We start from the raw sequence: 23,477 nt of genomic DNA on the forward strand, positions 1-23,477 counted from the left end.
AACCAACTCTTGGTTTCACTGGTTCTTTGTACATTTTTTTTGTTGTTTGTTTGCTTGCTTGCTTGCTTGCTTGCTTGCAAATATTTTCAGCCCTGCATTTGATTTTTTTTTCTTCTTACCATCTACTCATTTTGGCTGTGATTTCTTATTTTTGTTTGATAGCTTTCAGGTGTGCTGTCAAATTACCAGTATAGGATCTCTCTGATATTTTTATGTAGGTACTTAGGGCAATGAACTTGTAGATCCTCTTAGCCTTCATTGTGCCCCATTAAGAATTGAAACAGCCTCTTGGTAGAGTTTTCCTTTGATAAGTATGTAGTGTCTTTCCCTATCTCTTCTGGCTAGTTTTTGTTTGAAGCATATTTTGTCAGATATTAAAATGATTACACCAGCTTACTTCTTTTGTAGATTTGTTTGGAGTAACTTTTCCACCCTTTTACTCTGAAGTGGTATTTATACTTGACTTAAAAATGTCTTTCTTTGCTGCAGTAGAAAGACGGATTTTGATTTTTATATCTATTCTATTACTCTGTCTTCTTATTGAGGAACTGAGTCCACTAATATTAAGAGATATCAAAGGACAGTGTTTGTTGATTCTTCTTATTTTGTTGTTGTTGTTTGTGGTGGTGGTGGTGTGGGTGGGTGGATGGGTGTGTTTCTTCTCTTTAGAATTCATAGTCTGGGTTTGCCTATTGCCTGTGTTTCTTGGGTATGATTAACCACTTTAGGTTAGTGGTTTCTTTCTATACACCTTCTATGGGGGCAGGATTTGTATATAGATATTGTTTAAATTTTGTTTTTATCATGGAATGTCTTATTTTCTTCACCTATTGTGATTGAGAGGTTTGCTGTGTAGAGTAGTCTGAGCTCATATATGTGGTCTCTTAGAGACTGTAGAACACCTGTCTAGGACCTTCTGCCTTTTAGAGTCTATACTGAAAAATCTGATGTTACTCTAAGTCCATTTTATATGTTACTTGGTCTTTTTTCTTTGCATCTTTTCATATTATTTCTTTGTTCTGTGCATTTATTGTTTTGATTATTAAGTGGCAAAGGAACTTTCTTGTGTCCCAGTCATTTGGTGTTCTGTATGCTTCTTGTACTTTGGTAATCTAAGCCTGCAGATAGGCATCTCATTCTTTAAGTTAGGGAAATTTTCTTCAGTGATTTTGTTGAAAATATTTTCTGTGCCTTTAACTCTGATTTCTTCTCCATCCTCTATACCCATTATTCTTGGATTTTGTCTTTTCATTGTGTCTCAAATTGACTCAATGTTTTGTGCCAGAATTTTGTGTTGTTTAAATTTGACATTTTCTCTGAGGTATCCATTTCTTCTACTGTCTCATCAGTGCCTGGGATTCTCTCTTCCATTTCTTGTATTCTGTTTGTGAGGCTTGCCTTTGAGGTTCAGGTTTGGATTCCTAAATTTTTCATTTCCAGATTTCCTGAAGTTTTGGTTTTCTTTGTTAATTAAATGTTTTGCTTTCAAGCTGTGAAATATTTTATTCATTTCCTCTTTAAGAACCTTTATCTTATTTTGTTTTTATTTTCATAGATCTCTATAAGAGGTTTTATTATTTTCTCTACCATCTTCAAAGGTGTATTTTGACGTCTTTATCTTGTGCTTCAGCTATGCTGCAATACTCAGAGTCCACTGTGATGGAGTTGCTGGACTCTACTGAAGACATGTTGTCCTGGGTATCATTGTCGTTTTATGTTGGCATGTAGGCATCTGGGTTTTGGAAGATTGTAATTCAAGATGCTAATATTTGTTCTTGGCTTTGGTCTGTGGTGATTTTCTTTCCTTGGTTTCTCTTGCCCTGTCTGATTCTTAGGAGAGATGGGTGGCTGCATATTGCCTGGAAGAAAATTTTCTGGGATCTTGATAAATATGGCCATTGGGGGGTTCCAGGTAAAATGTGTGTCTAGGTATTAATAGTTCAAGTTAAGGAATTGGAATGGGCTGAGGAGATCTGGAGTGTCTACAAGATGGAGGACCGCTGGGTGTCCCACCAGAATCTGCATAGTCCTGAGGAAATGAGGGCGTAATAACAGATCTCTCTGCTATAGAGCTGGAGATGAGATTAGCAGGTTGGACATGGAGGAATGGAAGTAGAGGTGAAGATATGCAGCAATCCTAGCTGCTTCTCTGGACCCAGTGGCCTGGGGGTTTCCAGATGTTGTGACTGTTGGAGGTGGGGAGTGGGATACAGCAAAGAATGGGGCAAAGCAAGTTTGGAGGGAAGATCTGTGTGCTCCACTGGAGAAGCAGACAGAGAGAAGGGGGGGCCATAGCAAGTGGTCTGCTGCAGATCTGGGGATGAGGCTGAGGGATTCTATTTGGGGGACTCAAGAGGAGGGAAAATATGCAGTTAGCCTACCTCCTTCCCTGGCTAGAATGGCCTGTGGGTTCTCAGGGAATTCCAGCAATGAGTCGAGAAGTTAGGAGGGGAGGAACCATGTTATCCACTGACTGTGGATCCAAATTCATCCCATCACTATATTCCCCAATGTCCTCTTGTTTTAATTCTAAGAATATAGGAGGATACTTGAGCATAGGGTGAAGAGTGGTCTTTAGAAGGGTGATCAACTATACTGAACTCAACAATGATGTCTCATAGACAGGGTCTTAACTCCAGATTCATTGATCTTTACAAAGGTTCACTTGTTAGACATCACTAAAAGACTGTTTAAGAGATTCTCCATGAAAGCCTTAGGTGCAGATCGGCTTTACTTAAGATGCTGTTCAATTCCTTTGAGCCAAACACAGAACTTGGTAGCTAACTAAGCAGAAATGCAACAACTATTTGTTCAATGAATGAGTAAGTAACATTGAGGTGGTAAATGAGTGACACTTGATATCCAAGTGTTACACACAAAAAAGTCTAGTCAAATTAAGTAATGGACATTAATATACAGTTAAATAAGCATGTATTACTTAAATAATGTGTCAAGGCAGCAATTAGAAAGTAATAACAAGGAACAAAGTGGTGAATTATGAAGGACACAATGTTATCAACAACTTTGAATAATGTAATAATTAACTTAAGATAATTTATAACAAGGGAACAAGGGAATTTACAAAGAAAGGGAACAAGTATGAACCTTTTTACAATATTCTTGCCATATTTTTCAAGTTGTGAGAGCATTTCAAAGTAAAGCTGAATAAAAGAAAGCTAATGATCCTTCCTTTTCTGCTACATTCTATTTCTGAGTCCATTTCTCTCTCTGAGATTTTCTGTATATTTATTCTATTATTTCCCTTCTTCTGCACAGTGCCACAGTATACTCCCTAGTAGTCATGATACACATACTAGAATTCAGGTCACTCTCTCTAACGTCATTTTTATTATCAGCATAAAACTGTATTGGGTTTTAGTACAACTGTAATTATTGCAATACAATGTTAATCATTTTTTTGTTTCAACCTATCTCATAATGATGCATTTTGGGGTGTTTACGGTCCTGGTTTTTTAATCTACACATTCTTATATGTGTATTTAATTGTGTTTTTTTAAGTGCCTTAAGGTAAACTAGAGTATTGTATTTTTCTATTTTAATTTCTTTTCCTTTTCAAATACTAGGGACTGAACCTAATATATTACTCATACTAGGCAAGAACTCTATTATTTAACTATATTCTCAGCTCCTTTTTACTTTAGATTATTATTATTATTAATTATTATTATTATTACTGTTATTATTTCACATTTATTTATGTACTTATTTATGTATGTATCCATGCCATGTGTAGAAATAAAAGGACAACTTCCAGAAGTCAGTAGCCCCTCTCCTTTCACATTACGAGTTCAGGGAATGGAACCCAGAGCCTCAAGCTTGGCAGCAGGTGCTTTTACTCAGTGCGCCCACCTGCTGGCTTATCTTTTTACCTGGTCTCATTCGTTTGCTCAGGCTGAGCTTTAGCTCTCTATGTAGCCTAGTCAGACTTTAAACTTGTAATCTTTCTCTAGTAGCCTCCAGAACGTTTGGGATTTCAGGCCTATAGTTTTACTGTACTTTAGTCTTACTTTCAGATTATTTTCTAGACGCATTTCCATTGTCAAGAATCATGAATGAGAAACTTCAACTCTTTTTGCCTATATATTCTTTGGATCTGGTATAAAATATAGCATAGCTGTTTGTATAGAAATATATAACATGATATTATATGTGGTATATAATATATAGTGTGAGGTATATAGCATATATACACACACATATTTTTATCAAGTATTTGTAATTTAAACCTTTGTAATCTTTTAAAATCATTGACTGCCTTTCTGTAAAGGAATTTTCCTAAGTTATTTGTATATTATGACAATTATTTATTTATTATGTCAAGTATTCACTCTTCATTTTGCCATTTATTTGTTTATAAACTTTGAAAATTTACATATATATATAAACTGTCATCAGGCCATTATGCCTGGTCTATTTTTTTTTTATGACTTTTGGTTTCTTTTTTACGTGGAAACATTTTACAAAGAAAGAAGACATATGTGCCATTCATTCAGTGGTGACAAGAGTAGAGAGGCATTTTGATGATCAGGAAACAAATAACTTTGGCAAGAGAAAACTATTCAAATCAAGACTATAAAACAAGTTGTGAAAGTGCCCTTGATCACAGTCTAAAAGGCCAAATACTAGATTAAGTGTGGCCTTCTCCTACTAACAGAACCGCTAGAACATTTTGAATGAGGGAGTAACAAGGAAGATGTGACCTTTAAGATTCATTTGCAAGACTGTTTAATAAAGCAAAATGCAGATTCATGTAAACCTGTATTCCAAGTGTTTGCTGAACAGATACTGTTTCGATTATGTTTTATGCATCAATTAATTAAGCATCATGAAGACCATTTAACAATCGCCTATAATGGACACAAATTGGAGCATGAAGAAGGGATGGGTAAGACAGAGATAAAAAGAACGAGACGGGGGGGGGGCGGAGAGGTGGAAAATGAGAAAAGGTAAGAATCAAGATTGGCCTCAGGAAGTATAAATTATCAAAACTGGCTTGACAGTTGAGCCTGAGAAAATTGAAACATGGTGGAAATAAATTAGACAAAAACAAAAACAACTGCAGGGCAGTAGCAAGAGTAGTCTTTTGTGTATTTTTCCTTGGCTGCCTTGTTGCTTTATAAGCTGTTACCACAGACTGAGTCCAATTCATTAATCAGTCAGTATTGAGAATGACGTTTCAATCAATCAGAAATTCATTTGACGGTACAGCCATTAAGCTCACATTTATCCATCTTGTCTTTAGGGATGTTACTCCTCTTATTTCAAGAACATTTATTGAGCAGGCACCTGTTGCAGCTTGGAGTTGGCACCAAGTGCTAGGAATGCAAGGAAGACAACATGTCATTGCAGATAGATACAATCCTGGACGACACCTTACGGTAGGAAGCTACAAAGTGCTAGAGGAATAAATACCCTTCAGGGAGCATCATTAGTTCTCTCTGCTAAAGTGCAGTGCACCTGATCTAGGCATGCCTGCACATAGAAGATGTTTGACATGGGCCTGCTAGCAAGGTATCGTGCAATAGAATATAGAAATTCACATGAACTTTTATTGGTGAGAACATTTTAACACACTTTTACCTTAAATATACCGACAAAATTGTATGCTAGCTCGTTTTTGCATGCCTGTCTTAGATTTAAATCTACTTGGTTAAACCCCTCTTAAAGATTCTTCCCAGGAAAGGCAAGGAAGAGCTGAGATGTAGGCAGGCACAGGCAGGTGGCTCTTCCTTGCTCCTGTAACAGATTCTTTTAGCAGCTGTTACAGTAACTCTTGACTTCCTGAGGCTGTGCTCTTGCCATGAAGTATGTTGTTGTCTTAACCACTGTCTAGTAATTATAGTATCAGTTGTATTGGTGAGTGGAAGAATCTAACACAAGCCAAGACAGCAAGCAGAGGCAAAAAAATGTCAATTTGCAGACTTTGCTGTCAGGAAAGAGTAGAACCATGCTAGATCCACACGCTTGAGCAGCTTGTTCTGAGCTCACGCTTCTTGCCTTGGCTGTGGTCTCCTCTATCGTTACTGTACTTTCTTGTGCCGTTAGGATATACTCAGATTCATGTCTGAAACCCCTAAAGGCAGATGGATCCTTCTCTAGTTTTTGGACGTTCTAATGAAAATCCTTAAAGTTAGGCTCGTGGTTTCTTAGTTGGTCACATGCCAATTTATTGAATCCATTAATGTCCATACCATCTCAGAATGACTGTGGATTACTACAGAACATTGTGAAGCTGTTACCAGCATCCCAAGAAAAACTACCTAGAGACTAAAATCAATGGAGGCCTACTCACTATATACACAGTATTTATAAATAGAGCACATTTGATTCAAGGGTCCCACTATGAATTTTGTCACCCATAATCTCATATAATTTTCAAGTCATTCCAGAAGAAAGGCATTTTCAATGAAAATCTCTGAAGAAGGAAGTTAATTGTTTACTATAAGATTTAATTTAAGTTTAAATAATTGATTAAATAATTTGACAAGTTGTTTATTAAAATTATAATAATTCAATTATTTATTAAATACAATAATTGAATGAACTGGAAGTATACATTATTTAGCATGTGATTAAATAGCTATTATTTGAGAAGTTCGGGGTTTGAACCTATCTGTATATGTACTTATAGTGTGTGTATACTTATATCCAAAATATACATAAATGTGTACTTATATATACATATTTAAATGAGTATCCCAGCACTTAATAAACATGTGCTTCCCAAGGCTGGAGCCGTTGACAAATTATATCATCTCTTTAAATAGATGTATTTGTTTATTTGTACATAGAAAATTAAAATTGGTTAAGTATGTGACTCTGCTGAATGTCAAGCATCTGCAATGGATCCTCTCTCCAATCATAGACGAGCACAAAGCCGAGGCAGGAAGTGATCCCAAAACAAGTTGCTCAAGCACATGGATCTACCATGGCTCCATTCTTTCCTGATACCTAATCCGTAAACTGACATTTTTCAGAGCGCATCAATATTTTGAATTCATCATTATCCACACTGAGACTGTTGTTTTTCATGAATTGGTAGTACGGAGTCACTTTTTTTTTTTTAAGCATTGCTATCTATCCTGTCAGATTCTCCCTGGAACAGCCTTTACACTTAAGGACAAGAGCTCCAGTTAATTAAGGCGTAGTTGGTTCTTTTTCAGCATTGGCCTAGAAGAATTGATATTTTTTTGGAACACTTTAACTATGCTAGGAGAACTCTTCATGGATGGCTCCACATGAGTAGAACCAGGTGCTGGTGCACACTCAGTACAACAATGTAATTCAAAGTTCAGTGAGAATCTTGGGGAAATCTCCCCGAGGACTCCTACCCCACAGTCAAGGAAATCCTGGCTCTGATTCTGGTCAGCACAGTGTTGTTTGCTGTTATTCAGTAGCCAAGGTTTGGCTTCCCCCCTGTTATCCACACTAGCTGCTATGCAGAGATATGGACAACCAACCTGTAAACCCTGCAGGGCAGCCTTTTTGTCTCTTGATGCTTTCTTTCTATGATTTTCTAAAAACAAATGTGAAGAAAACTTCCTCTCGGTGAGAGAGCTGTGATGAAACATCACCATGGTCCCTTAATCTCCACAGAGCACATCCACTACTCCCTCTGGAGGCCAGCAAACCCCACTTCCTGGTTTCAAGGTGAACTTTATGTTACACATTACCTTCTTCTGTTGACTCTTGTTAACTGAGTGACTGGTGCCACCGCTGGAGTACATGGTCTTTTAGACAGTTGAAGGGCACAGTCCAGGAAGGACAGCCATGCCTCAGCACTGCATTTGGCAATAAATAGGAAGCATTTGGTTGCATTCTTCCTCTCCTGCCAATTTCCATCTCAAACCTCTTCAAGTTATTCACAGAGTCGTATGTTGTAGATGGATGAAATTGCGCTCAGTATGAGGGAGTCTTGCATAGGAATAAAAAAGTACAGAATTCTATGAGGTGGAGCTTATCAAGTCCTTGAATAAAAAATAATATTGTTGAAATAGTAACATGCTTACATGGGGGGCTATTTCTTTTTTGTTTATTTGTTTGATTTTCGAGACCGGTTTCTCTGGGTAGCCCTGGCTTTCCTGGACTCACTTTGTAGACCAGGCTGGCCTTGAACTCATGGAGATCTGCCTGCTTCTGCCTCCTTGGTTGCTGGAATTACAGGAATGTGCCACAGAGACTGGATGACTATTTATATCTTTTAGACATTTGTTGGCATGTTTAAGCATGATATGTTGTCATGTCTGTAAGTGGATTTTTTTTAATCAGCAAAAGATAGTTAAAGCTGTAACATCAAGCTAGTGGTTGTAACTTAGTACTGGAGTATATGTCTTTCATCTTTCTGCATGTGAACATTTTCATAGTGAAAAGTTAAAGACCTTCTAGTCAAGTAAGAATGTCATGAAGGCTACAGGGTAGGGGTTGAGGTGGTGAAGTAGGGATAATCACTTTTTAATTCCTCATTAAAACATAAACTGTGGAGCACACCAAACAAGTAGCTGAATACTCTTCAGCCATTGAATGACACACCTTTCATTTGAAACTGTCCTATGGGGTAGGTGAGATTTTCCCCATTTTACAGATAAGAAAACCCCGGAGAGGTGAGATGAGAGTTTTCAACAATTCAGTGCGGCCCCTCCACCTAATGGCAAGCTGTGCAGAAGAGGTTGAGTTGCAACGACTTGGGCGAGACAGGGAGGGACATGAGGGAATGGTAAACAGCTGAACGTGAGCAAGGCAAACAATTGCAGGTGCCAAGAAGGCCCACGTATTTCAGCAAAGTGCCTGGAGAAGGAACAGTGTAGGTCCACTATAACATCCTTCCTGCCAGGGGGCATCTCAGGAGTAACCTGGCCTTCTACTGAAAGCTTTCAAACAGGAAATGGAACCGCAAGTTTGGGGGAAAAATGCAAGGAGGGGTGGGGTGAGGAGTTTTGGTTTTTTTTTTTTTTTTAGTCAGGAGAAAGACCACTGTCAACTTCTCTCCTGTCTCTAAGATTATTTTGACAACAGATATGACACAATTTCCAGTGGTTTTATTTAGCATTTTCAAAATGAATGTAATGCTGTTTTTTACATACTTAACTCCATTTGAATTCATGGTACAGACTTGGGTTCTGCTATTTAATTTCAAGTAAATCCTGCCCAAGAAAATGCGGTCAGCTGGATGCTTTGGTGGAATTCTGTTGGAAAGATTATTAGAGAATGCCAATGGCCTGGATGGACCCGAGTGAATGGTTTTTTTGAAACTTGAAATTAGTCTATTGTAGCTTAGCTTTTCCTCTTTTTAAAAGAAATGTAAGTGGCTATTTTTTAAATGAAGGAATCTCATGGAAATATTTCCAAGAGACAGAAAGACAATCCTGAGACGTGGGACTCCTTTCCAGTGCTTGGCTTCATGTCTCCCGTCTGTTTTCGTTAAAGGAGTGCTCTCAAAGGTTAAATAACCAGGACCCAAGCGGAAGGGAAAGATGCAAGCTTTTTTCTTTTTGTTTTTGCTTTTACTTCAGCTCTAGCTAGCAGTCATGTAGGTCACAAAAACCATAGTCCCATTTCTTTCCTCCAGGATCTTTCACCAGGAGCCACCAGGGAGCAGCAGATCACTAAGCCATGCATCTTGCATCCTCCAGTGACATGCTTGTTTGGAAATGATTGAGAAATAAATGAAGTCACAGGGAGGAGAGGAAGCATGAGAAATAATAACGGTGCTGATATTCCCATCCACATGGCTGAAGGATCTTGCTCTTTACTGAGCAGGAAGTGTCTCTTTAGACCCATGCAGGTCCAGATGCCAGGAATGAGGGAATAAGAATGCAGAATCCATTCAAAATCATTCCACTTGTACAGAATATGAGCTTTGAAGAAAGACACCCAAAATTTGAATCCCAGTTTTGCTCTTACACATTGCTGCAGCCATGTAGGAGTTGTATCATCTCTGCTTGACCTCATCCCCTCATCTGTAAAATGGAGCTGAGAATAGCATCCTTCTGAATGGTTGTAATGGGGACCAAATGATAGAGTGCATGTCAGGTAGTATGGACACTTTGGCTCATAATAGTCAATAACACAAGCATAACATTTGTAAAGTGTCTCAAGGGTCATACAAAGTATAGCCAATTCCATCATATTTCAAGCATCAGCCATGCTAAATTCTTTATGTGTAAGCAAAAATTGTTTAGAATGGCTCACAGCAGACTGAATGTAAGTTCTAAGCAGAAATGAGCTGACACATTGAATATAAAGAGATACTTTTAACAACAGAGGTAATCAGAAGAATTTAGCTCAGTCTGGTAATGGTAAGAAAGACAGTCATCTTTCACATAATATAGCTTTGGGTGAAAAATGAGGTAAGGAAGGAAGAAATGGAAAAAAACTGAAAGGACACACACACACACACACACACACACACACACACACACACACAATTTTTCCATTCTGCCACTGAGTGAAACAATACTCAGAAAGATAAAGGGGCTCCCGGGATGCAGAATCCCTCACCTAGTGTGTGGCCATCCCAGGTCTCAATGAATCTACCTCAGGTGTACATTCTATATGACTTAAGTCATGGAAATACTAACATGGTACCTGCTATGTTTCTTCATTAGAAGGTAACAGCAATTGTAATTTTTTTCTTGGTTACTTCCCTTTTCTCTCTGAAAAACTTGACAAAAGGCCAAGTTTTCTACAATCAGCCATCTGCTAGGAGTCATGGAAGCATATGATGAAAGTGCCAAATTGACATTGAGAGGGCGGAAACAGACATGGGAGAATTCTCACTGAGACACTCAGAAGTTCTGTGATAATTTGGAAGGACCTTTCCCATACAGGATCTTGGTGAGGGGTTTTGTTTTGTTTTTACTTAAGAAATAGATCAAGAATAGTTTCCGCCTCCTGGAATTACCACAATTCCATGTCAAAATCCTTAGCTCAAGTGCACAGCACATAGTAATCTTGCTAAATAAATACCCATGACCCTGGAAAACAGCATCCAGTTCAAACTCTACTCTTCTCGTCTGATGCAGAAATCATCAAAGCCCATTGTGTAAAAGCCAGTTTCAGAAAGATCCTGCAGACAGTCTTTTAAAATAGCCATGATGCTTGGATAATCTCACAACCTGGAACCCGATTTTCCCATCATTCTTCATGCTTTCCCTGTCCCGAGATTGCCTTGGTGATAATGAGGGTATCGAGTCACAACATGGTACGTGTTGTGTTCTTTGTTTGCACAGCACAATCACATTCTTACCTTGTTGATTCTAAAACAACTGGGCAAGTTGGGGAGGCCAGGTAATATCTCACCACGGCAGTGAAAAAAGAAACACAGAATACAGGAGAGAGTAACCAGTAGTCACCTACATTACACACAAGTCGTGCCCTCGTCTTCTGTGTTTATTAATCCATGGAAACTTCTTGGGAGCCCACTCAAGCATGCATTATCATTTTACTCTTTAGAAAAGTGGGTGTCAGAAAAGTAGATCATCTGCTGATGTTTCTCCAAATAGGTAAGGGGAGGCGGGTAGCTAGGACTCAAGTCTGGACCTTTCTTCCTCCAAAACCAGTAAGCTCTGTCAGCAACTTATCAAAGGATCACTCAAACTATCAGTCACCCCCACCGCATTATAATCTACGTCTTCTAACTCATAATTCAAGACACCTTTCAGCAAGTTATTCATTCAATCAGGTTGAATTGTTCAAGGTGTTAATGCTACACTCTTCTGTGACGAAGACAGCCACTATCACAGACAACTATTGTCAGCTGTTGGCTACTCCTAGACTCCTATTCTTAGCTCCCCAGCCCATGCCTCAAATTGTGGGGTCCCTCTACTGCTGATAGAGGAAAAACAAAAGGAGAACATATACTGCAGCCCTCTTCTCTTTTTGCTTTTAATTTAGTGATCAGTTATTTGACAGTTTGACAGATGTAGGGAGTACCTGATTGCTGCCCCAATGCTCTAACATCTCTTAACCTCTTCGCACCCCTACCTCTCTCTCTCTCTCTCCTCTTCCTCACAAATCTACTTCTCACATCCATGTCTATTTCTTGTGTTCTGTTACCCACTGTGTCTAACCAACTCTGTGACCGTGAGTTTGGAGCTATCAGAGTCTTGTGGGCGCAACAGTAGGTTCACAGGTGAAAATAATGATCCTTTCCTGATTTCCAGCATCTGCCAATAGCCAACAGTTCAATAATAAAGGACAGAGATCCATGAGCCCCTCTCCCATCCATGACATACGGTGGACAGTCAGTCTCCTGTGGGCCCAGCGCAGGTAGCCACAGTTGCTGTGATGTTTGTAATGGATGTTCTTTCTTTTCAGCTGTCCAATCCTTGTGGCCTGGGTACAGTGCCATATCCAAGTTGCAATGGCATTTTGACCATGGTTTCTTTCCCCTGGGAAGAATGAGCTTAGTCCTTATTTGAGATGATCTACTGTCTCTCACTTTGTTTTAAAAGGAGATGATGGTGAAAAAGGAGACACGGGAGAAGAAGGCAAGGATGGCAAGGTGGGACGCAGGGGACCGAAAGGTAGGCTATCCTGTCTGAAATGACCACTTTAATGTGCAAATGTTCTCTCCCTCTCCTGGACCTTTTCTTGGAAATGAGCCGTTTCACAATGCTCTCTGCAACAGAGATACATATAATATGTTTCAGAGGTGAGTCACCTGGCCAGGCAAGGGCTCCTGTGGGCTTGCCTGATAGATAGACTCTGTCATATTTCTCAAGCTGTATCATTAAGGCTCGTCAGAGGGGTTCACACTCTGTGGCTGAGGGAGTAGTAGTAGCTGAGAACATATAAGATGCTTAGTTTTTTAAAAATGCAGCTATCATAACCTTGATGGCTCCTGGTGCGGGTGTAGGTGGAGAAGGAGTCAGTTTTCTTTAAGGGACTGGCCACTGGGAGTTTGAGTATACTAAAGTGAATATATGAAGAACACAAATTGGACTTGTTTTTCTTTATTTCTTTTTTTGGGGGGGGTCATAAGGGTAGAAGGCAGACATAGGAGGACCGGGAAGTGAGTGTGATTGGGATGCGTGATGTAAAATTCCCAAATAACGAATAAAAAAAATGTTGGAAAAAAAAAGAAATATTGTTATGTTCACAGAAAGGGCTGTCTGGTCTTTTGAAATACTTGTCTTTCCCCAAGCTCTGTATTTCTTCACTCCTCTTTCCTTAAAATAGAGACTGATGCAACAGGTCAAAGGAGAGTCCTGTAGGGAATGACAGGAAAACAGACAACCGTAACCCAAAAGCTGTTTGGATGTTTTCATGAATGTAAAAATTGGATGTTTTCATGAAGAATAAATTAATTTAATAAAATTGAATAAACATTAATAATTTAACAAAATGACATCAATAAGTAAAACCCTCGGTTGTCACCATGTATCTTCTGAACAGCTAAGTTGCCCCCAAATGGTTCCGTGGAACACTCATTTTAAAGTTGTGGATAATGTAAAGAGTAAAAAAAAATCCTTCAATCCCTGAGAACCTTAATCTGAAAAAGACTGACTTATGCTCATTCTAAAAGTTCTTAGGTCGATTGCTAAGTTATTTGGAAAAAAAAAAAGATTTGTAACTAGAAATGTTTTTGTATGATCACATTTTGTTTCTTATCTGTTAGGTGTTGGTTTTGGGTTTGGTTTTTGTTTTTATGCTTTTTGTTTTTTAGGATTTTTGCTTGTTTTTTTTTTTTTAATGGAAGGTCTTACAATAGAGCCTTGGCTGGTTTGAAGCTTGGTACGTAGAGCAAGCTGTCCTCTTACAGAGATCTGCCTGCCTCCGCCTCCTGAGTGCTAGGGTTAAAGGTGTGTGCAATCACACCCATCCTTTATTATCGTTTTAAAAGCAACTACTTTAAAATACTCTAAGGGTCCCTGATGATTACTTTTAGGATTACGATCTCAGCATCAAAGCAAGCTGTGGTGGATAATGTCTTCAATCCCAGCATCCAGGAGGCTTGAGGCAGAACTGCTGAATTGGAGGCTGAACTCCAGGTCAGCTTGGGCTACATTGTGAGATGTTGCCTCTAAAGACAAAACACCAGCAACAGAATGTCAGCAGGACAACTTCTGGCACCTCTTTGGTCACTAGGATTGATGGCTACACATTCTCTTCCCTGTCCTCAAGTAGCTAAGACTGGCAGATCTTTGAAAGCAGAGAAAGAAACCAATCCTAAAGCAAACCCAGAAATGTATCTAGAGGTGAACCCACTCTGTTATTCATCTACTCTTAATTTTACAAGCCCTCTGCTGTGGGCATCTGCGAATACTGCTGCAGTAAATATTTTCATACCAACATGCCCAGAATTGTCAGAATCGCTCACATGTTAACTAATAGACACACTCTAACCATGTTTAAACATAATATATGTAATCTAAGATACATATTAGCGTCTTGGGTTCATTCCCTGACACTATGATAAGAGCAACTTAAAGGGAGAAGGACTTTTGTTCATGGTTCTAATTTACAGTCTATCAGGCATGAAGCCACTGCAGCTGAGGCTTGAGGGAGCTTCTCACACTGCATCCATAATCAGGAACAGAGATCAGGGGATGCAGCTGTGTGTGTGCCCTGCTCACTCTTTCCTTTCGTGTGTGTGTGTGTTTATCATCTAAGACCCAAGGCCAGGGAATCATCCCATCCACAATGAATGAGTCTTCCCACCTCAATGAATACAATCAAGACAACATCTACAGATAAGCCCACAGGCCCACCTAACTTCTGAGAAAACAATCTACTACAATTAGATATTTTGGTAGTTAGCACAATATATGTGTGTGTGTAATATATAAATATATTTTTATTTATAATTATAATGTTTATATTATAATTACATATTTTATGTGTAAGTATATTATATAAGTATATATATTTACTACTTAACCTACTTAATATTAAGACTATTTATTCTACTTAATATATATAATATACATAATAAACCTAGATACCTATATATAGAATATATATATAATCTACTCTATATACACATATACATATATTCTACCTATATTATATGTGTGTATATCTATGCACATATATATTACTATTTCTTTTAATTAAAGATAATGATGGTGACAGCTTTAGAGGAAAGAAAAGGCCTCATGTTATAATAATGGAATGCTTTGTTTTTCAGGAGTTAAAGGAGAACTTGGTGATATGGGAGCCCAGGGCAATATTGGCAAGTCTGGCCCCATTGGCAAGAAGGGTGAGTTGCCCATGTTGTTTGCCAGTGCAAATTAAAGCAAGGGAGCACACAGTGAACACATACATTTTTTATATTTTATGTCATAAAATGATTGCTTTTTAAATGGTGTTTGTTCTGCCTCCCTAACTTGAATCTTATACAATCCCATATATCCCATAGCTCAAAATTTTAAAAATGTATATATAGAAAGCAAAACTAAACAAGATTTCAGAACAGAATCGAGTATAAAGTTCTGGTAGGCTCTATATTAAACTCTTTCCCTGGACCTATGGCTAGCTGCTAACCCTTGCTATGGCCCAATGACATAATGATTCAAATACTGTCACGATTACTTATAGAACACAATGTAGACACATATATAAGAGAAATTAATGATAACTTCTCCATAATTCATTATCAAGATAGGAAACTAAAGTATATCCAGAAATGCCCACCTCTTCAGACAGATTCTGCTATAACTGCAGCCTCTGTATTAGAAAACAGATGGTTGCTTTTGTTACCTAATCTCTCCTTCCCTGCCTCCGTCTCATAAGGCTTCACAATAGTAACAGCTCAGAATTTTCCTCATATTCAGCACTTCATATATATATATATATATATATATATATATATATATATATATATATACACAGGCATTGTTCCACTTGGTTGGAAATACGAAGCTGAAGAGAATCAAAACACAGTGCCAGCAACTCAGAGATCATTCAGAATGATAAGGTTTTCTCAGGAAGAATTATAATGCCAAGCAACACAGGCACTAGAGGCACCAAATGAGGAAGGAAGGCAAGATGGACATGGGGAGAAACTGAAATAGGCCTTAAGGAATGGCAACATGTTTATAGGTACTAGGAAGCGACATTTAAGGGAACTGCAAGAAATACTTCTATGAAGATTCAGTTGGAGAGAAGCTCAGTGCCGTAAGTATTATAATAATGCATTTTTTATGTTGTGATGAGTGCACCATCATAAACATTCAGGCCTTGTCATAACTGATCAAGTGCCTCGTGGTGCCCAGGACCTGATTCTTACAGGCAGGTTGTCAGGAGTCTGAGCTGAGGCATTGGCCTCTGGTGTCACCTCGGAGGCCCCATACTTCCTCTTGTCCCTCTCACCCGACACTTTTGTACCTTGATCCTTAAGGAGTTTCCTTCAGTGGAAAGACAAGAGAGATGCCCACCCATGTCTCCAAATGCCACTGAATATTTATTGTGAAATTATAGTATTAAGGTAATATTGAAATAAACAAACTAATGGAAATGAATAGAATCCAGAAATATCCAAATTTGGTTTATGCAAGGCTGATACTGTTTTTCAATGGAAAATCAGCAACCTATCACTAATAGTCTGGGCTAACTGTATATTCATGTTTAAAAATAATAGTTGAACCAATGAGGTGAGCTCCGTGTATAATGGTGCTTGCTGCTTTGCATAAATATAAAGTGCAAATGGCTGAAGCATCATTTCAGAAATTGTTGGGAATTCTTTCCAAACCTCAAGCCAAAGTTCACTTAGTGATATATTGTGAAATTCAAACAGCAATTTTAAGTATCAAACTTTCTAACGCTATACAATCAAAAGCTATACTATATTGATATTTACATGCTAAGGAATGACAATAGGAAATTGTAGTCCTTGTTTTCCATACCTGGAACCATTATGTCTATATATCTTTGTATATACATTAAAAATGCTAAAACCCATAACCTACAGTCATCTTGAGTCTGATCCAATGTATTCCAGATGGTGTTCAACCATGTTGTGTGGAATGACAGCACACACTGCAAAATGCGTGTGCTGTATGCTCAGACCAAGGCTGCAGTGAAGTCACAGGATGCAGTGTCCATGCACACAGCCCACAAGCACCTCAGATTGATAATATGAGGAATTTTGTATTAGCTTTTGCTCTTGGCATTCTCAGAACCCTTTTGCTCTTGCTAAGTTTTTTTGTGACACCTACATTTACTTATGCAACTCCAAATGTGGTAGCAACCCACAATTTAAGAAACTCGGTAGTACACGGCATAGAAAAAGAAGACTGACTAGCTAAGTCCCAAAGTGGATGGACTTCCAGAAATGTTGACTAATTAAGTCTGGAAATGATGGGTTAACTAACCTTTCTCCTTCTGGTCAATTCCTACTTCCCCTTTATCAGTCCTGGGCGCAGCACCCAGAGCACACCGCTGTCGCTGTACTGCCTGATTCTCACATTTGCCCCTGTAGAATACTGCTTTCTGGGAGTGTCTTAGTTAGGGTTTCTATTGCCATAAAGTGACACTGTGACCATGGCGACTCTTAGAAAGGAAAACATTTCATTGGGGCTGGCTTATAACTTCAGAGGTTTAGTTCATTATTATGATCATGGTGCGAAACATGGCAGTGAGCAAGCAGACATGGTGCTGGAGAAGGAGCTGAGAGTTTACACCCGGATGGACATGCAACAGAAAGTAAACTGGCATATTTCTGAAACCTCAAAGCCCATGCGGCTGTGCAGACTTCTTCCAACAAGGCCACACCTACTCCAGCAAGGCCACACCTACTCCAGCAAGGCCACACCTACTCCAGCAAGGCCACACCTACTCCAGCAAGGCCACACCTCCTAACAGTGCTACTCACTATAGGGCCAAGCGTTCAAACACATTGAGTATAGGGGGATCATTCCTATTCACACCACCACAGGCGGTAAGTCATGAATAAAATATTTACTGCGTCTGTTGACTGAAAAATATAAATAAGAAGCTGGGGAGATGACATGTAGGTAAGGGCACTGGCTGAGCAAGCCAAGAACCTGGGTTCAAATCCTGAAGACCAATTTTAAAAGATGACGTGGCAACTGGCACTGCTAATCCCGCCCCCCCTCCGCCCCAGCATTGTGGTGATGGGAAGGGGAAGGGGAAACAGGAGGATAACTGAGACTTGCTGGCCACCAGTTAGTCTGAAAGGAATAAGGCAAAGAATGTCCTCCTCTGGCTACTACAAGCGCAAACATACGCAGGCATGCATACTCACACATGCAGGTGCATATGTGCTGTACTCACACACACGAATACACACACACACACATTTGCATGTATAATTTCATATACAAACTACCTGAGGACTATAATTTTACTTTTATGCTTTCAACACAGTAAAATGTTTCTAATCATTTGTTGCATTAAGAATGTAGAAAACCAGAGATTGAGGGACTGTCCAGCCAATGACTGGCTCAAGCTGAGACCCATCCCATGGGAGACAGCCAACCCCCGACGCTATTAAGACACTCTTCTATGCTTGTAGACAGGAGCTTAGCTTAGCTTAGCTGTCCTCTGAGAGGCTCCACCAGCAGTGGATCAAATCTAAACAAATGCTGAGACTCACAGCCAAACATTGGGCCTGAGGGCAGGAAGACTTGTGGAAGAGTTGGGAGGAGGAAAGAAGAGAAGGAACAGGAGTTCCACAAGACCAACAAAGCCAACTAACCAGGGCCCAAGGGGCTTTCGGAGACTGATGCTCCAACCAAGGACTGTGCATACAGTGGACTTAGGCAACTCCCATGTTGCTGATGGGCAGCTTGGTCTTCATGTGGTCCCCCTAAAAGGAGGGCGGGAGTTGTCTCTGACATGGACTCTGTTGCCCGTTTTTAGATCATTTCCCCCTGGTGGGGCAGAGTTCCCTTGTAAGGCTACAAAGTGCTCTCAGTCCTGATGGGCTGGTGTGGGTTGGTGGTGGTGGGGGCTCCCCTTATCTGAAGAGTGGGGAAGCGGAATAGGAGGAAGAGGGGGAAGGGTGGCACTGAGAGGAAAAGAGGGAGGAGCTATTATCGGGATGTAAAGTGAGTTATTTTTTTTTTTTTAACGAATACAGAAAACTAACTCTGGATATAGCTGACTGGTAGCAAGTTTCCCTAGCACAAGCTCTGGGTTTCATACACAGAAGCACACACATGTTTAGCATGCATAGGTATTCCCAGGTATACATAGTTATATGTAAAAAAATGAATGATAAAACATGCTATTTCCACTTTTCTACCAATTCCACCACTGGCTGCTAAGATTTCTCTCCCATCTAGAGATGTGTCACCAGAATTTATGAGCATGTCTTAAGAAAAACAGAGAGGCAGTGTTTTGGCTCACCTGGATTAATTTCATTTTTAATCAGTACTTGGAAATTTATTGTCCTCATTTGGCCATGGCCCGCCTAAGTTCTTCATTGGCTTGGATTAATCTCAACTTTCTTTCTAGGCTGACCTTAATGCTGTCACCTGCGTAGCTAAGGTAGCTTTCCAGATGTCAATATTTCATTTTAGGAATAAGAAATAAGAATGATTTACTAGAGGAAAATCCAATCTCATAACAAAATAAATGTTTTACGGAAGGCCAATATTCCCGGCACACTGAAAGCATTCTGATTTCTTTTCTTTCTCCGAATGTGACCTCTAATTCTTTACGTAACACACTTGTTATAGACATATTCCCACTCACTGGCCCAAACAAGGTTTTGTGGGTGACTTGAAATCATAATTAGTTCTGTAAAGATAAATGCACTAAGCCCAAATCCTCAGGAAGTGAGCTAAGGACACAGTCTGCTATGCTTTGCTCTGACCCATGGCTCAGCATCCTCTGATGGGAGGTCAGCACAGATTCGATTATGAGATGGGATTACGTCATCTGTTCCCCAAATGACCCCATCATTTTAGGTACCATTATTCTCATATAAGATGTAAAAATACAAGCTTAAGGACTTAATTGAACCACCTGTCCACACAGCACCAGGTACAGAATTTGAACCCATGGAGAGTTCACTTTCACAGCGTTGTCTTCCAATTTCACACAAAAGGAAAGAACTTCATACCAAGAAGCTTCAAAGTAGCCACAGTGCTTACAGTTTCTCATAAGAGAGGCCACATACCAGTTCTAGAAGCCACAAATATCAGACCAGGCTAAGGGCGCCCTGTGGCCATTTCTGCTGTGGTTCACAAGGGTCTTTTCCTGTTCTGACCGCCTAGTGGGCTTTGGGTTTATTTTGAAATGTTAGTACATCACGACACCAATATCCTTGTTCTCTTGTATGTTTTTATTTCCTTAAAAACCCACATTCTTCCAAAGCAAATACAGACCATTCTTATCCCTAGGAGAAATATCCAAGATTTGCAATGGATGATGCCAAAGCTGCAGATAGTAATCCAGAGCCTTTATTTGCTGTAGATTTGTTCTCAATTCATACAGTCTTATGATGACATTCAATTTATAAATCATGGAAAATAAGAGATTAAGGGCACTAATTTAAACAAGAAACATTATTGCAATATATTATGAGAATTTTTGGTAAACGCTGTCCCTCTTTTTGCTTTGTCTCAAAATACCTTACCGCGAAGTGCACTCCTTCTTGTAAGGATGTGAAATAGCATGATGCCAGACATGAGCTGAGAGAGGCAAACACACAGCAGGCACTGTAACACGTGATCCTGATGCTCTATAAGTGTTATTTAAAAACATTGTAATGTGGCAATCCATCTGATAACTGAGGAAACAATTAGCTAATGGGTATATGGATGGCATTTACAGAGTGATATAAGGCAAGTCAATGACTCATTTTTCAGGAAACTAAAATGAGATTTTTAATGCGACTCAGAATAGTATGTAATTTAAAACTCATAAACTGTTTATTTCTGGAATTTCTATTTTATAATTTTGAGGTATAATTGGTCACAGGGAAGTGAAACTATGGAACTCAAAACAGTCAGTAAGAGGAGATTATTGCTACTTCTACTTATTTTATGTCTGTTATAAGCCATACCCAGAATAGGTATTATAACAGAATTAGAATCCATGTTCAGTTCATACTTACTTAAAAGATCTAAGTGTCATCAAAATGTAAGTTATAAGAAAATAAAACATTAAACCCACATTCACAGAATAGCACAATTGCACTAATGGATGGTGACTTTAGATTTTCTAAATGTATATTCATGATCTTCTAAGTAAAAAATTTTAGGACAAAGAATAGCTATTTTCTTCAGAAATTATCTTGTCTTATTTTTTTTTACCTGACATCATTTACAGACTTGAGGGGTATGCTGTAATATTTTGATGCATATGTACATGGTGGAATGAGCCAATGGAATTAGCATATCTCCTCAAAACACTTAACTTCTGTTTTGTAGTGAAATAGTCAAGTTCTTCTCCAGCTCCTTGCAAGTAGAAAGTACACTGCGACTGACAACAATCGTCGTGCTGTGCAGCAGAACACCAGAGCTTGCTCCTGTTAATTCTACCTTCATTCCCCTGGACCAGCCTTTTCTAACTTCTGACTCTACCCTCTCCATCATCTGCTAACCATTATTCCTATTGTCTGCATCTACGAGACCAATATATTTTTCAGTTCTATGTACGCGTCCGATCGTGTAGTTTTTGTTTTTCTGTACCTGGCTTATTTCACTTTGATAACACTCTCACTTTATTTCGTTTCATAAGATCATCGGCCAACTCATCTGCAAGGTGTTATAAACTGGGAAACCAGAAATAGTTGGATTTACAAACCAACACTCCCAACTCAAACTTTTGAGCATGTCATTTGGCTCCATGAACCCAAGTTCCTTCCAGTGTAACAGAAAGGCAGTCAGATTGCCCGCCTCTCGTTATTTACTACGATAGTATGTGTGAAGCATACGGAATGGTTGGCAACTTATTTCTATGTAGCAAATGCACATCCCCTTTCTACAACTCACATAGTCTCACAATCTTATCTTCTCTACCTTACATATGATGAAATGAAGAATCCTTAGGAAACAACTAAGAGGTGAGCAAGCTTCCTCAGCAAGGCTAATGACATGCTCTCACGCAGTTTTGTTTTGTTTTGTTTTGTTTTGTTTCTCACCACCTCTATGCTGTCCATACCCTTCTATCTGCTGCTGCTGCTGAAGCTCTTGGTAGCCATGCCTAACTGCAAAATATTCCATCCTTCCTACTTCCGCCCTATCTCTTCTGACTCCCTCTTAAGTATACCATCTTTGTTAGAGGGATCTCTCCCAGACTTGCCATCTTATGTACGCCTACAGTTCAGTGCCGTAACTTCCAGTTCTGAGACTTCCACTTTCACACTTAACCATCACTCAGTAGGACAAGGGCCTCTTTTCCTTTTGGGAGCCAAGCACCTAAATGTCTGACATCACTGTAAAGTGTCCACACAGATAAATTTAGAAAGGTTTGCGACATCTATGAATTTCCATTAAATGTGCTTTCTTCAACATATAAGAAAGTCGTAGTGAGAAGTACTCAGCAGACAGCGGTGAGAATAATTAATGGCATCCTTGGAGCAAATGACATAAGGACATTACACACTTTGCAGTGGCTTTGTGAGTGGTGCCATGGAGCAGAACCTACTGGGTCATACACTCAACCCCTGCCTTCCATTATTTCTTATCCAGCTAGGACTCCATCCTACCCCTTCAGCCTGGGTGACCTTCAGCCTGAGTTTATTCTTCATAATTTTTTTTCATACTGCCAGATCACCTTTAAAGTATGAGGCTTTATTTCACTCCTCTCAGTGTCTTCTCTTTTGATCCTCAAGAACCTCAGCCAAACATTTTCTCTTGTAAATCAAAAGCTTTCCCTTTCAATTACTGTGTCTGATGTGGGCTTCTGGAGTTATTTTGAAGTTTAAAAAAAATAAAAGATTTTTTTTGTTTCTTTCTATCTGTTTCAAAAACCCTGCTTCTTTGAGAATTATTTTTGGAGGCCTCTGACTGAGTAAGATAATGGCCCCATAGAAAGAAGAACAGAAAGAAAAATTACCAAGGTTGACATTTCAGTCTAATGCGATATGACTCTGCAGGGCAGATATTTGCATGTGGTGTTTCTTTCCTAAAAACTGTAAATGCTTTGAAGTCTAAAGTTGAATCTTGTCTTTCTGTATATTTTTTCTAAGAACCTAGCCATTAGTCATAATTATTTATTTACATCTATCTATCTACCTATCTTTCTATCTATCTATCTATATTTATTTATTTATTTATTCACTGTGGTTTTTTTTTCTGTGTCTACTTAGGTGACAAAGGCGAAAAGGGTCTGCTTGGGATTCCTGGAGAAAAAGGCAAGGCAGGTATGAACGACGTGCTCATCTTGTTCTCATTGATTCTGGCGCTACAACAAATGTGTCCAGCTCAAACCTACACTGGTTTTTGTTTGTTTTTGTTTATTTGTTTGTTTGTTTTCTGTTTTTTGTTTCTGAAACAAATAGAGCCCCTTTCCATGCACTCACCCTCATTTCCATGGGA

At 39.1% G+C, this 23,477-nt stretch overlaps 1 protein-coding gene across 1 annotated transcript in view; it reads left to right on the forward strand.

The window, feature by feature from the left end:
• The window catches only part of COLEC10 (collectin subfamily member 10), a 41,835-nt gene that overhangs the window by 11,390 nt on the left and 6,968 nt on the right, over positions 1-23,477 (forward strand). Inside the window, exons 2-4 of the mRNA XM_084750688.1 lie at positions 12,474-12,545; positions 15,152-15,223; positions 23,249-23,302. Of these exons, the coding sequence (XP_084606814.1) occupies positions 12,474-12,545; positions 15,152-15,223; positions 23,249-23,302 (198 nt within the window). The remainder of the gene's footprint in view (positions 1-12,473; positions 12,546-15,151; positions 15,224-23,248; positions 23,303-23,477) is intronic.

The sequence above is a fragment of the Acomys minous genome (assembly GCF_964271855.1).
Source record: "Acomys minous genome assembly, chromosome: 12".
NCBI lineage: Eukaryota > Metazoa > Chordata > Mammalia > Rodentia > Muridae > Acomys > Acomys minous.